Source organism: Numida meleagris, chromosome 6 (genome assembly GCF_002078875.1).
Source record: "Numida meleagris isolate 19003 breed g44 Domestic line chromosome 6, NumMel1.0, whole genome shotgun sequence".
Lineage (NCBI taxonomy): Eukaryota > Metazoa > Chordata > Aves > Galliformes > Numididae > Numida > Numida meleagris.
The window spans coordinates 2646240-2660780 of NC_034414.1; the positions used below are offsets into that span (position 1 = coordinate 2646240).

Here is a 14541-nt window from a genome sequence, read left to right on the forward strand (position 1 = left end):
TACAGTCAAGAAGCAAAGAAGAACAGTGCACAAACCCCTTTCAAGTGTACAAATCCTGCTTTCAGCCTCTAAATCCTGATAGTGTAATATACACGAATGGGCTTTTGAGTTCTCCTCTAACACAGGCACACGAGATGAAAAATTTAACTAAAAAATTTTCTACCTCTTTTCCACTTTCTACTCACTTTTCATTCTTGTTTGACATTCAGCTCTTTCCAAATGTTGGCTTTCTTTAATTACTGTCTAGCTGCAATTATGAAAACACATAATGAAAAATGTATTGGTGTTCTAAGACTGAACTCTACAATATTAAACAAGGACACTGCTTCGGTCTCCTGGAGACAGACATCCAAGGTACTCAGAGCTCTGTGTGCTTCAGAGCTCATTACATTTATTAAAGGCAACAGCTTCCAACCAGCAGCCTTTACTCAACAGCAGAATGTGACCTTGAAATGTTCAAATTAAATCTTCCCCCCATCGAAATACAGAATGCTTTAGCAGATGGCTGCGATCTAATTCTAAGAGACAGGGAATAGTTATTCACCACAGAGGAAGGATGGAGGGATACCAACATAAAGTCATTACTGCACAATCAAAGCTCAGCTGTACACTCATTTGCTTACCTCCTGTCACCTTTTACTTTGCTCAGGACTAACAAAAGAATGGTTAAGATGGGACTGAAATACCTTCACTGACATATCTGTAGTATCATTGAAATATATCCATCAGTGCTAGCATACTCAATATTAATTTTCATGGCCTAATTTTCAAGTTACTGCGTAGGAATAGACTCTGAAAGCCAAGAGAATAGGTTAAGCTATAAACATAGGAAATTGGATTCCTTAGATGAACTCAACTTTTAAATTGTAAGTTGTAACTTAATGAAAAAACATTTTTTACATGGAGGCATTTATGATAAGAACTGTTAGTAAACAAAACATTTTGGAATGAAATGGACATTCCATCTTTTTATGGAGTTAGTGGGGATACTTAAGTCTTTTGTCTGGCGACAAATCTCTCAGAATTTAATCCTGCATGTTCTGTTTGTGTTTTATCACTAAGAAAGCCCTACTGATATCCAATTAACCATATAGTTTTTGCTTAGTTTTTAACAAGTCATGCACAATGCGTTACTTAATTCTAAGTTTTCGCAGTAAGCACTGAGCAACTAGGAAAAAAGATTTTACACAGGCATATTTTCTCCTTTATTTTGACAAATCGTACAATAATTATACTGTCTAACAATTCCATCACCACGTCTTTCTAAAAACTGTTACCCCAATATAAAATAGCAGCAGGAACAAAATGAAAAAGGCAGTCTAAACTTAGTCTACCTACCCTACTTTCCCTTTTTATTTTCCGACCCCCTCCCTGTTTCTGTGGTAATTTTGCATTTTCATTCTTTACTCCAGAGCAGCCCAGCTGGTTTTGCACACTGTGACTGAAATTAATGGGAAAGAGCTTTAAGTAGTGGTTCCTTTCCACATATAAATAAAGCTACAATTTGACTTTTTTTTTTTTTTACAAATGTATTCATTGCAGATCAACCTATTATAAACTACTTTGGTATTTAGTACTATAAAGCTCTGTCAACCTCTACTGAGGTCTACTAACTCTATTCAGCAAGTTATATCTGATTGTCCTATACTCCCATTAACATTTTATATACATGTTGTATACCTAAATCAAATATAGTGCTCCTAACAAACTTTGTTTCAGAAATGCTTTTTGATAGACAAATAATCCATAGTTCTGCTGTGAGCCGGCTGGTAGACCAGAGAAGATGCTCACAATGCAAAGCTTTCTGGAAGATGACTTGACCTTGAACTCTGCAACACAGGGCTACTCAAAAATTCAAATCCATCCTCATCGTAACAGATTTCCTCTGCGTTTTTAATCATCTTGCATAGATATAATGGCTTTATGATTTTTGGTTATCAGTATTCCACATCATAGCATCGTGTAGTGCACTGGGAATTAAAGAGTTAATGCTCCAGTTCTGTGGATCGTGGATAGCTCCAGGTACATGGTTCTCAGAAGAGAAGAAGAACTACATTTCCCAGAGGACTGCTCGCTGTTCTGTTACCATTTTCCATTCAGAGGGAAAGATAAAATATGTTTGCATACCACGAGACGTCCCTTTCTGCTCTCCTCCCCACTTGCTTGTCTCGGCAGCATCTTGCCTTCAGGTTTAGAGTAAGGCCTTTTGGTTTTTGGACACTCTCTCTCATTTTATTTGATTTATTAGCTTCAATTCCAATTATGTTGTATTATGTTGTATTGTGTTTTCTTGTATTCTGATGTCTTATTTAGTAAATTAGTTTGTTTCTCCACAGATCATTGCCGCTGTTTTGTTTTTAGGCCCATCTCCCTACCCTTTCCCCTTTCTTGGGGTGTGGGTCCGTGGGTTCCCCCTCCCCATTAGTCACACAAGCGGCCTGAACCTGCCTGTAAACCACTGACAACAGAGCAGTTAGAACAAGAGGTATGAATTTATTCTAGTTCTGCAATATGATTTCTAGAGGGAGAAAAAAACATCCCAAGACAGACTGATGCTCTTAGTCAAGGACAGGAATGTCTTCTTCTTAGAATGGCCTGGGTTGAAAAGGACCTCAAAGATCGAGTTTCAACCCCCGTGCCGAGTGCAGGGTCACCAACCACTAGACCAGACTGCCCAGAGCCACGTCCAGCGTGGCCTTGAATGCTTCCAGGGATGGGGCATCCACAACCTCCTTGGGCAACCTGTTCCAGTGCGTCACCACCCTCTGAGTGAAAAACTTTCTCCTAACATCTAGCCTAAACCTCCTCTGTCTCAGTTTAAAACCATTCTCCCTTGTCCTATCGCTATCCACCCTCGTAAACAATTGTTCCCCCTCCTGTTGATACGCTCCCTTCAAGTACTGGAAGGCCACAATGAGGTCTCCCCGTAGCCTTCTCTTCTCAAAGCTCAACAAGCTCAGTTCCCTCAACCTTTCTTCATAGGAGAGGTGCTCCAGCCCTCTGTCTTCTTGGTTCCTGAAGACTGAATCACTCCTCTTAGCCTCAAAATAGCTTCACGAGTTGTCCACTGAGCCCTACCACTCCCTCAGTAAATCCTCAAAGCAGCAACTTTTTAGCTGTCCTAATGCCTTTGGTTACTCTAATCTTGAAGAGTTTAAAAAAATTGGCTAAATGGGCACAATAATTTTGATGAAATTATATCGATGAAATTTATAATTTTTACTGATGAATCATTTGTGCAACTGATAGTGAAAAGTCTTGCCACATATCACACAAGATTTGGATCTTAATGTAATGTTACTGCTGTGACTGATGTGATTCTTGTAAACTCTTGTGTACACTTCTGCAGTTACATAACAAAGATATTACTATCACACCTGTGTTAGGCCTCTTGAACATATACAAACAATTCACATCTGTGAGCATGGTATTATGCAAGGAGAGAAAATGGATTTGCAACCGCTCCTTAGCATTCAACACATGGGGTGTTAAGAAATCTACTTTTGTACTAGTTTACTCAGATAAAAATCAAGATTTACTTCACCAAATTCTGTAGGATAAAGCGTGCTTAAGCTTGATTAGAAACACGACTCAATTCGCTAAATTAGAATTACATTCAAGCTAAGCTTGTCCAAGTAGCTAGAACTTCTTTCAAAATTCATACTGCTTTCCAAAATACAGGAATGACAGAAAAATCAGGTGCAGAGCAACACTGTGTGACAGTAATAATTCCTATTTCTATCACAGATTTCATCTGAGGACCCCAAAGCACTTTTGGAATATTCATTCAGTCTCATTACTGGTGAATATGTGCATTTTATCCTCAGGCATAAAGAAATAAATGTCACAAATCAAGGACCCAGCACAGCCTTCCTTAAAATCAGTGGCCAATTTAGTGTCTTATTATTGGCAACTTTTAGAATACAGTTCAAGAATACAGTTTCTCTACCTAACCAGATGACAATCCTCTACTTTAAGTTCTATTATAAACTCAGGGGGTTTTGTTGTTGTTTGTTTCTTGTTTACTTTTCCGTAATGGATTTGTGCTCTACCAAAATACTATAGTGGGGGCTGAATTTATGCCAAGCATCATTCCTCAAGCTAAAAAGACAGTGTTGTATGGCAAAGAAGAGAGCCAGTAATCTGTTCACCCCAGCTGATACTTATTTAACCCACAGCCGAGTTAATCTTGAGTAACAAAAAGTAATATAGAAATTATTTAATATGTTTTCCACATTTAACTTGTAGGGCTAGAATTTGGTGTGCCACCATACCTAGTGAGAATGTATCAGTGCATCCAGAAAAAGATAATTAAAGACAACTTCGCAATAGCATGTTTTGAATATATAACAGTGAGGATCAGGCCCTAACCTTTTATTTCAGAACAATGTATCCGTCTCCAGTCCAAAATATCTTAAAACAAGTGTAGATCTTTTTTTCTATATATACATTTTGCTCAGACTATTGAGAAAGATTCAAAATATACCTCATTCATTTCAAGTTTGGTACAGCATACTGCTTGCTTATTTTTTCCCCTCAAGAATTGACGACAGCTTTTATTCTCTAGACAAGCCTACAGGTACTAACAATCCAGTAATTATATGTTGTAGGGGAGCATTACTTCAGTGTAGTGTAGTATGCTACTTTGAGCACCTAACACACAGTTTAGACATCATGACTACCTAACCAGGGTCAATTAACAAATTGGTCCAGATCTCTTTTCTCAGTACCCACACTGTAGGCATATCCATTAACTTCAGAGGGAATGTCTTTAGTTCCAAAACATTAAATAAAATTAAAATAATTAAAATAATAAACTCATCTCTTGTTCACCAAGGACAGAAAGCCACACAGAAATCACATTAAGGCATTTATGAATATTTACTAAATTACATACTTCTTTTTAAACCTTTGTATTGTGAGCCTGAAAACTGGTAGAACATTACTAAATAAACCACCAATTACACAATATGAAATGGAAAAAAATATATCCACAAAACCTATTAAAAAAAAAATCACAGAATGCCTCAGGTTTAAATAAATCTCCAAAAATTATCTAGTCAACTTATGCTCAGCAATGTTCATGCTATAAGAGTACCACTGAACAACACTTGGACCATTTTCATTTTTATATCTAAGAATTAAAGAATGATTTTTTTTCCTGCAATAACAAAATCCGGCTGTTTGTGCCTTGAATTTATACCTTCCTACAGCAATAATGAGATCTACTGTTGCCAGGACTTAACTTCCTCTTATTTATTTTCTTGCTGAAAATTGGTAGCAATTAAAAAAAAAAAAAAGTCAATGGCAGTACGACGATTTACTCTGGTGCAGATGAGACAAGAGGTCCATAAAGGTAACCTCACTGGCAAAAGGACTTGGGCCCAAACCTCCATAATGCTGGATACACATGCCTAAATCCCACAGAAACTAGTGAAGACAAACATGGAATATATCACCTATCACTTATCCACGTCCTTTCATCTGAACCTTACAGAGTACTAATGCACATTCAAAATCTAAGGTTTTGCTTTAACATGTAAAGACATTTGAGACAATGCAAAAATTCAGGGGAGGAGGATTTAAACAAAAAACAGAACAAACAAAAAAAATGGAAGGGAGACAGAGACTCACTCACAGTAGCCTGCTGCTTTTCTGCCTTCTCAGCTGCCTCATTAAGCTGCTTTTGAAAGGCCTCCTGAAGAGATTTCATTTCTTCCCTAGGCATTGAAAAAAAACAAAACAAGAACTTCATCCCAAGTGTCCATCACAAAATCAAGTCTTCAGTTTCAAGAGCAGAGTGACAGAGGTGTTGTATTTATTAAGTGTCTTGCTAACAAAATTAAAATGACCTATGAACTATAGTGCCAGCACAAGACAAAAATTTGTCTGCACTGGGAATTGGATATGCTTTACATTTACCAAATGGCCCGTTGTGCAAAACATCTGCCAGTGTATAGTCTCTCGCAAAAGGGATTGGAACAATAAAAGCAAGGAAAGTGGGCTTCCAAAAAACAGGTTGAGATGGAGATGTGCTATTATCAAGAACAACTCATTCTAGAAAGAAACAACAAGGAAGTCAGTCAAAGATGCTGGCATACAACTGGACAAGAAGAAAAAGAGGTAATAGTTTGGATTGAGCATTACTGGATTCAAGATATTTTTGCATTACTGATGCAATCAGAGTTTCTCCAAGGTGACTGCAGAAGGCTGAGATACTCTGATCACCTCTTCCTATCCACAGGTGACACACTTTGGAGCTGCTGCAAAGTACAAGACTGACAAAGTTCACAGTGTTTGCAGAGCATTTTCAGGGCTGCTGCTTGCATCAATAAACTTTCATGAATAAGGAGCAGCACAGAACCGACTTTAAACTGAGATGATAATTTAACCCAATGAAAATCAGTCTGGAGTGGAAGGCACCTAGCTTGCACAAGAACAGGATTTGTGAGCTGCTGAATCATCTTTTTTATTATTTCATAGCTCTGTTACTTCTGCAGTTTGGAGAATGCTGGTACAAACAGACTGATTTGAAATAGAGACTGAGCAGCATGAAATCAATGCATCACCAGCACAGACCAGTTCCATTAGTGTATACAAAAGTGTAATCATTCCAAAACACAGATGGTGCACAGAAATAGCTAACCTTGAGACATTATACTAAGTGACCAAATTTTACTTGCCATGTGGGAAATACCGGAGAATTCACAAATAAGCAATCAAAAAAATATAATGTGAAATCAGAAGGGCTACATCAATTTACACACGCTGAGATTCTGTCACTCCAAACTTCACTACATTGTCCATCACTGCAGAGCATAATCAAAGCGGTGCTCACAGACCAAATGCAGCTCACATTTGTCCGACTGAGTTGTGACAGATTTTGGGTTGCTGATCAAATACAACAGATTTAAGCAGGATAGTATTCAGTTCACTGCTCTTCACTTCCTGAACAAGCGTACCCTGAATCTGTTGACAAATAAAGTGTTACATTCTATGAGGTGGATTCACATTGTTAACAGTGGCTTCTCATACTGCACCTCCATAGCTCTCAGAGTAAAATAAGAGCCTGTAAATGGCCTTCAAGAGCCCACAATAGAACCAAGGCATTTTCTTGGAGTCTATAGTAAAAGCCTTTTATTTTCTGCAGGAGGGTGAAGGATGCTCAGTAGTATCTTTCATATTGTATTAATCCAGGTTTGGTCTCTGGGAGTTACTGTTGTGCAGAATACTTGGTGGTTGATACACTTAGAAGTCCACATTCGCTTTTGGGTAAACCTTGACAGACTTCAAGGGGAGATTTAAGCAAGATATTAGGAAATTACATTTCATTATACAACTAAGAAATACAAGTTTTGCCTTAGCAGACTCAATTTTCCTATCTGCGACTGGGAAAATCTATTTACTGAATATACTTTTAATTACTGAATAATGATTTTAATCAATTAGCATTACTATTTTATATGAGTTACGCAATAATCTCCCATTGCAAAACGAGGATCATATATGAAGGACAGAGCACATGGCAAGAATAGCTATGATGCTTTCAGTATAGCCATAGAACATGTAATTGTTCAAATATTGTATTAGTTGAACCAATTCTTCCGTCATTTAACAGATTTATATGGAATATCTGAAAGACTCTTGTCTATATGAGCCTTCTCCATGATAGTAAAATTGAGAAGATCTATGGTATTTTAGTATGGCTCCAACTTGCTTTGTATTGAAGAACTGAAGGTTCTTGTCACAAGCCATCTTGCATCTTCGTGTGTGCTTCTACTAAATACAATATCAGCAATATCAAAGGATCAAAGGATTTAAGTCGTGCATTTCCAGCATTGAAGGAAGTATGTACTGTAGATTACTATTTATTTATTTCCAGAGAAAAATATGAAGTATAGATGCATTCATTATATAATGCTGTTTCAGATAAAGTGATTCCTATATTAGTAATGTTTACTTGTGATTGAAGTTAAATTAATGTCATGATTTACCGGTCCGAACTCCAATAACAAAAAGAAGTACATCACAGAGCACCAAATAAAGATAGTACTAAGGAACAGGAAGTTTCACATTTCAATGTTTGGGAGAAAATCAAAATCTTTTTTCTTAACAGATATCTCCCCAGCTGATGTCTCGTATCAGCTCACATCTCATTTGTCTCAAAAACTTCTCACAAGAGAGCATTCCTTGCCTTTATTTTACTGTTACTCTTAGGATCAGTAGACTCCAGGCTACGTGAGTGCTTATAACTAAGGCAAAAGGAAGGATGACGCTTTGTAATATTGCTGCTTTCAGTCTTGAAAGTGAAAGGAAAGGGAGAAGGTGTGCTCTTACCTTTGCTTCTGGCCCAGTTCCAGAAGTTTCTGCACATCACTCCTGGCTGATGCTTCATCGTTTTTCAAAGACTGGTAACAAAGGAAAAAAAAAAAAAATCAACAACCAAGGAGATCTTGAATGCTGCTCATTTGTGAAATCACTGATTGGGATCTCTTTTGTAAAATGCTCCCAATGAATTGCCACCAGTGAGAAAAGGAGGAATACCCTGACTTTGCTTTTTACCGTAATTCAGCACTGCCAACTGCACACATCATTTTGCAGCAAGCACTAAATTGCACCTGATCGCGTAAAACAGATTCAGAAATAAACAAACGACTGAAAGCCTTAAGGAGGCGTGACAAAGGTAAGTGTGTGTCCAGAATTCCTGAGAACTCCTTTTGTATCTTTGGATCTCTGCAGCGCTGAATCTGAAATACCTCATGGTATGGTTTTCCTGAGTACTACCTTCAAATTGCTGCATGAAAAATCCCCTTATAAATTACCTTAGCTAAAAGGATTTATGTTAAAAAAAATGCTGTGGGAAAGTACTGGAAGTGCTGGGAGTGGGGGTGGATGGATGGAGACAATGTTCTATAGGGCACCGTATATATTAATTTCAAGGAGAGAAGTCTGGAATATAGGACAGTATAGCACAACAATATACTACAATACAGTATTGGCACGCAGTTCCTGTATTCTCCTGCACAAAGATATAATCTTATCTTATATCAACATAAGAGATTATCTTATCTTATATCAACATAAGAGTAAATATGCAATGGCAGAAGAATAGCATCCTTTAAAAGAACCGAAAATCTCAACCAAAACTGAATCTTTGCTAGACTGACAAACAGTATCAGGCAGACAGGCATGGTCTTAAGTGATCACCCGATGATCTCAGTACAGGATCCAGAGCAAGAGCTCTACTTTTCACTCTGACCACAGAGTTAATCTGACTGCTGTCCTTTCAGCCTGCTCAGAAAACCTCCTTAGTTAATGCAGAAGCGTTAATCAGCTCTGGATGCCCAGCTGCCAGCTCTTCTAACACAATTGGTCAGTTAAACTTGTGAAGTAATCCTCTGCAGAAAATCCATTCGGTTGGTGTAGACTGGATGTCCACAAGGTAAAGTAAGCAGCCGCACTACGCTGCGTAGGTGCAATTCATCAGCAAAGATGCGGCCTACAACAGCAAAGGAAATCCTTTCATAGTAGCTGCCAGGTTAAATGTGTGGGGACTCCACTAAGACAGCTTATTCTTCTCTGTTTCTTCTTTTGTTCTGCTACATTTTGTTTTCACGCTTTATTTCTCTCTTTTTTTGTTGTTTTTGACTAACTCAATTCATTTGGATTATGCTTTCCTTCAGACCATCCCTTTTACTCTCAATGCAAGATCAGCAAAACTATTTGCACATTCTAGAATCAAAAATAATGACTTTTTCTTTTTTTTTTGCAGAAAATAGACATCACTACAAAAAACTCCAAGAAATTCAAAGTCCCAGAAACCCATGCATAACCTAACCTGGAGATTTACTTTAATTCCCTCGAGTTCTTTAGAAGTCTTCGACAGTTGACGAAGAATATTGCTCCGTTCCTTAAAGACTTCCTTCAGCTGTCTCTCCAGTTCTTCATAGCCCTGTCTAACACAGAAAACAAAAGCATGAGATCCTCTCAAAACATTCCGCAGTGCACTCCAAAACAGCACTAGACTGCCCAGATTTAATTAATTACAACTATACGGTATCCATAAGTTCCAAACTGGAATGTGGAAAGGTCCTTCCGTCCACCTATATAACAGCTTGTTTACTCCTAATATAGGTCAAGAGATGCTTTGATGAGAGATGTACAGCATCTGAGTACACAAATTAAACTGAACACCAACAGTGGTGTATTGTGTATGACAGACAGGAGACCAAGCAGATGTATTTCACGTGAGCAATGGAATATAGCATGAGATTTCTCTTTTGTTTTGAAAGACATCCCTCCATTGAAGCCAAGGAAAACTTTGAAAGCATGAAGTTTTCTGACACCTGGTTATTTTGGAGAAGGATGATTCAGAGCTGTTTGAACTCTGCAAAATTCATTCCCTTTAAAAATTTCCCCTCAATTAATCCTCACTGCAGTACAAAGTAGAGTTGAAAATATGCTATGAGGAATCAAATGCAAATTAATTGATAAGTGAAAATGTTTCTTTCTAGTACTTCTAAAAACAGCAATTCCTACTTAGACTGCAAGTATATTTTCTAATGTTTCTGTAGAAATCCCAAATGAAATCAATCCTACACACTGTCTTTGGTTCAATGAAATATGGACCCAATTCTCATATACTATTTCATGAAAAAAGGCAAACAGTTAATTCTAAAACAACATATATTTTCATTTCAAATCGTTGCCTTGAGGAAGACTTATCAGCAAGTTGAAGCATCCATTCCCTCTACAAGTGCAGCAGAAACTCTTTTTAATTTTTACCATCCTCACAGTAGATCTGTTTGTAAAGGGAATAATGAACTTCAAGCCTGCAACGCATGGGTGCTATTTTATGATCAGATCCAACACCTTGAAATTAAATGGGAATCTTAGTACTTCTTTAGCAGATTTTGAATACACATTTTAGTGAAGCAAGCCAGTCATTTAAATACGCTACCTAATATCAGCCATATCTATTCTCACAAAAGACACCTCACAAAATGCAACTTACGAAAAAAAAGAAAACAATTGTTATATAGCAAGTGATATTTGGGATACTTAGCAGAGATGGAAGTGATTGAAATGTCTCTTCCATCAACATAAGACTTCAGGCAAAGCATCTTAATATTCCATTGAAGTTGCAGCTCAATTATTTTCTGCTCACTTTTCTGGAATGTGGCAAATTGAAAGCATGGAGCTGTTGGAGGTTCCATCTACATCTACAACTCTTGCTCACTGCTGCAAAAATAATAACCAGGATGTTTTGGTCTGTGGTGTAGCAGCACCCAACACTTGCAGTAAAGATCTTCAGCACAGTTGCTAGGTTGACCTTCTCATTTTTTTCAGTACAACTTTTGTTTTAGTCGACAGTTGAAGAGGAAAAGAGGAGAGGGATTCGGTTTTGCCTCAATACCAAATATCAAGTTTTCCAAGTACGGAAGAATTCAAACAAAGACACAATACTTTCTGTAACCGGTAGATAATTTCAACTGTCAACAAAATAATGCATTCTCTTGGTACGTTTCATTTCCCTTTCAATTTATGAATTAGTTTTATTACGATAAATGGTTGTTTCATAGAATTGTAGAATCCTTAAGAGTTGGAAGGGACTTTTAAAGGCCATCTAGTCCAACTGCCCTGCAATGAACAGGGACATGCACAGCTAGACCAGGTTGCCCAGAGCCTGATCCAGCCTTGCCTTGAAAGTCTCCAGGGATGGGGCATCCATCACACCTATGGGTGATGGATTTCATGCCATTTGTAATAAGCTCACCTACCAAACAAAAAGGAAAAACTGCAGGTCTTGTTGGAGAACCTCTGAGAATGACTTTATGAACACATAGGGAGAGTCCACATATGGAGCTGATGTCAGGACTTGGTTAGATGTCACCTATGTAATAACTCAACAGCACTCAAGTGAGCTGGTTATTCTTGATACACATAACTAATGACATCAGAAATAAACGATCAAGGACAGGTCACAGTCTCACTATGGATTTACAAGAAAATCCATACACCAAGAACATGAACCTTGGAATGCACAATACAGCATTTACACCCCAGCTTTTAGTTCATATGTTTTCTCAAGATGAATGGCAGCATATACTGTATATAAATTAAACCTTGCCAGTGCTAGAACACTTGATAAATGCTAGCATTCTAGTTGCACGCAATGAAAATCAAATCTCCAGCATTAAGTTTTATGTAGAAATAGCGACAGTTTTTGCGACTGCCCTAGCTATGATTTTTTTTTAACAAGGAATACACCACAGTAAGAAAGTGGTCTCACCTCAGTGCCACAAACAACGTTATGTGAAACCAGCTTAATGAGTTTCAGAGAATACCCTCATTTTAATTAGATAACAAACAGGTCAAGCAGGAATTTCCTCCTGCTAGGGGGTAATAAGGCAGTTTCTGTAAGGTCACCACTTCCATTCCTCCTTAAGCAGCACAACAAATTTATGACCCTTTTGCCATTGAATGTCATGCTTTCGTTTGAAGTGAAACCTTGCATTAAAAAATCTGTCCAAGTGGTAACACAGTCTTAAATAATCGCTTCCAATTAAAGATCCACCCCCTAGCCCCCTCCCCCCAAAATAACCCCATTATAGTTGGAGCATTTAAAGGCTCCCCAAGGGCCCATTTTACTACCCCTTAAGTATACAATTGGCACAGATTTCACTACTGTTTAGTAAATGCAGCATTTACCAATTTGTATAAATTAGGACATTTTCCTGATTTTTAAATTGAATTAAAAAAATACGTGCACTTATTTTGCCTTATTTTGTACATTATGACACGCCGGACATTGAGGAGACAAAAAGCCAACCCATTTGCCAGAGTCACAAAGACTAAACCCTCAGAATTCTTAGAACAACAACAACAACAAAAAGGAAAGAATGAAGATACAAGCATGGCCACGTTAGATTTATTAACTGTTAGATCCCTTGAGGTTATTAACTATGGACAAGCTTACCTCTGCTATCAAGCTTTGACTCTTAGCACTGTGCCCTACAGCGTCCATGTATTTGAAGACAGTAAAATTGCATTCCACACCTGTGTGATAGCCAACAAACTCTCAAATTAACCTATTAATCACAACCTCACTATCTACATTAGACAACTAGGTCATTTAGTCCAACCAAATGTAATTTAAGTGGAAAAAAAAAAGGTGAGTCATGAGTCAGATTATTCAACAATTCAAGCACTGTTTCACAAAATTCAATATTCCTTCACTTTTTTATTTCCTTAATAACCACAGGATTCCCAGGATTAAGTAGAAGCCAAGATTCAGTCAATTGTTTTTATTATTCTTCCCTTTTCGAATTGTAAGTAAAGTAATTTCAGTCTCCCACGCATTTGATAATCACTCTTTGGAAGGTTTTACATGTATATGCAGCAAATTTGTGAGTATAGCTAGACAGGCGATTCTAGAAGCTACTTTCCTGCATCAGCATACTTATACTCTGTAGCTGTACTATTACATTAAAACTGTTTTTTTCCTGTTCCCTCCCCCCCCAAAGAAGTTCATGTTAAGTAAATAATTTTGATCATGACATAGTACTATAACTATTCTTTAAAATATATGAATACAATTATATTGCAAATTATATAAAAACAAAGCATTTTTTTTCCTGATGAGTATCAGCAAACTCATATAAATCTAACTAACAAGATGATTACTGAAGAAATAAATGGTAAAAGATGTAAAGCAATCGGACCAGATACATCGACAAGAGTTAATCAGCATGATCTCCCTAAAATCAGAAGATCTGAATGGAAGAGACATCTTATCTGTATCTAGGTCCACGTATGAAACATAAGGCTCTTCAAGAAGGATGGCATCATCCCTCACCACAGGAGAGAAAAATTTTGAGGAGGAAAATAAGGAAATGTTTAGATGATGACAAGTTTGGGAGTGTGAACAGAGAACAGATTCTTACAGCTAAAATATAAGCTCTGAACTGGAAGACTTATAAGAAACTTTAATGCCAATTTTGTAGTATGGGATAATTTGGGCCGAAGTTGACTCTGGGTAATGTGCGACACTATTTCATGCCACAAACAGTGCAAAACCCCAGTGACTGTCTGAAATCTTCCAATCCCCAGAAACCAAAGTTATCTGCTCCTTTTGCAATATAATTACATATGGGCAAAATAAATGTAAACCCATTCCTAGGAACTCCACTTTGTAATTATACAGGTATTAAATCTGTTATTTGAATATTACGTTACACCAGTTACACCATTCAGCAAAATGAAATGTCATTTTCTGCAAATCCATCTGGAACTAGAACAAATACTAGAGCAAAGAGATAACAGGAAACATTTCAACAGATTCTAATTTTTGGTGTGCAAAGGAGAAATGTCTATTAACTCCATCTCTTATCACCGCACCTCTGACAACTATTTCTTTAAACATCAGAAGTTCAGCTTTTAATCTTCAAAATAAAGATCAAGACTTTCCCCTGAATAACAGCTATAACGGCTGGACAACGGAAAATTCATTTTGTTTTCTGACTACACTTACAAAACTTA

At 37.4% G+C, this 14541-nt stretch overlaps 1 protein-coding gene across 9 annotated transcripts in view; it reads right to left on the reverse strand.

Annotated features, from left to right (window-relative positions):
* The window catches only part of LOC110401422 (leucine zipper protein 2-like), a 188762-nt gene that overhangs the window by 65562 nt on the left and 108659 nt on the right, over positions 1-14541 (reverse strand). For all 9 annotated transcript variants that reach the window (XR_002440373.1, XR_002440372.1, XM_021402540.1 and 6 more), the window contains 3 exons: positions 9839-9956; positions 8338-8408; positions 5639-5720 (listed from right to left, as the gene is read on the reverse strand). Coding sequence is in view for 7 of the 9 variants with exons in the window: in XM_021402540.1 (XP_021258215.1) it covers positions 5639-5720; positions 8338-8408; positions 9839-9956 (271 nt within the window). In the remaining 2 variants the exon portion in view is untranslated. The remainder of the gene's footprint in view (positions 1-5638; positions 5721-8337; positions 8409-9838; positions 9957-14541) is intronic.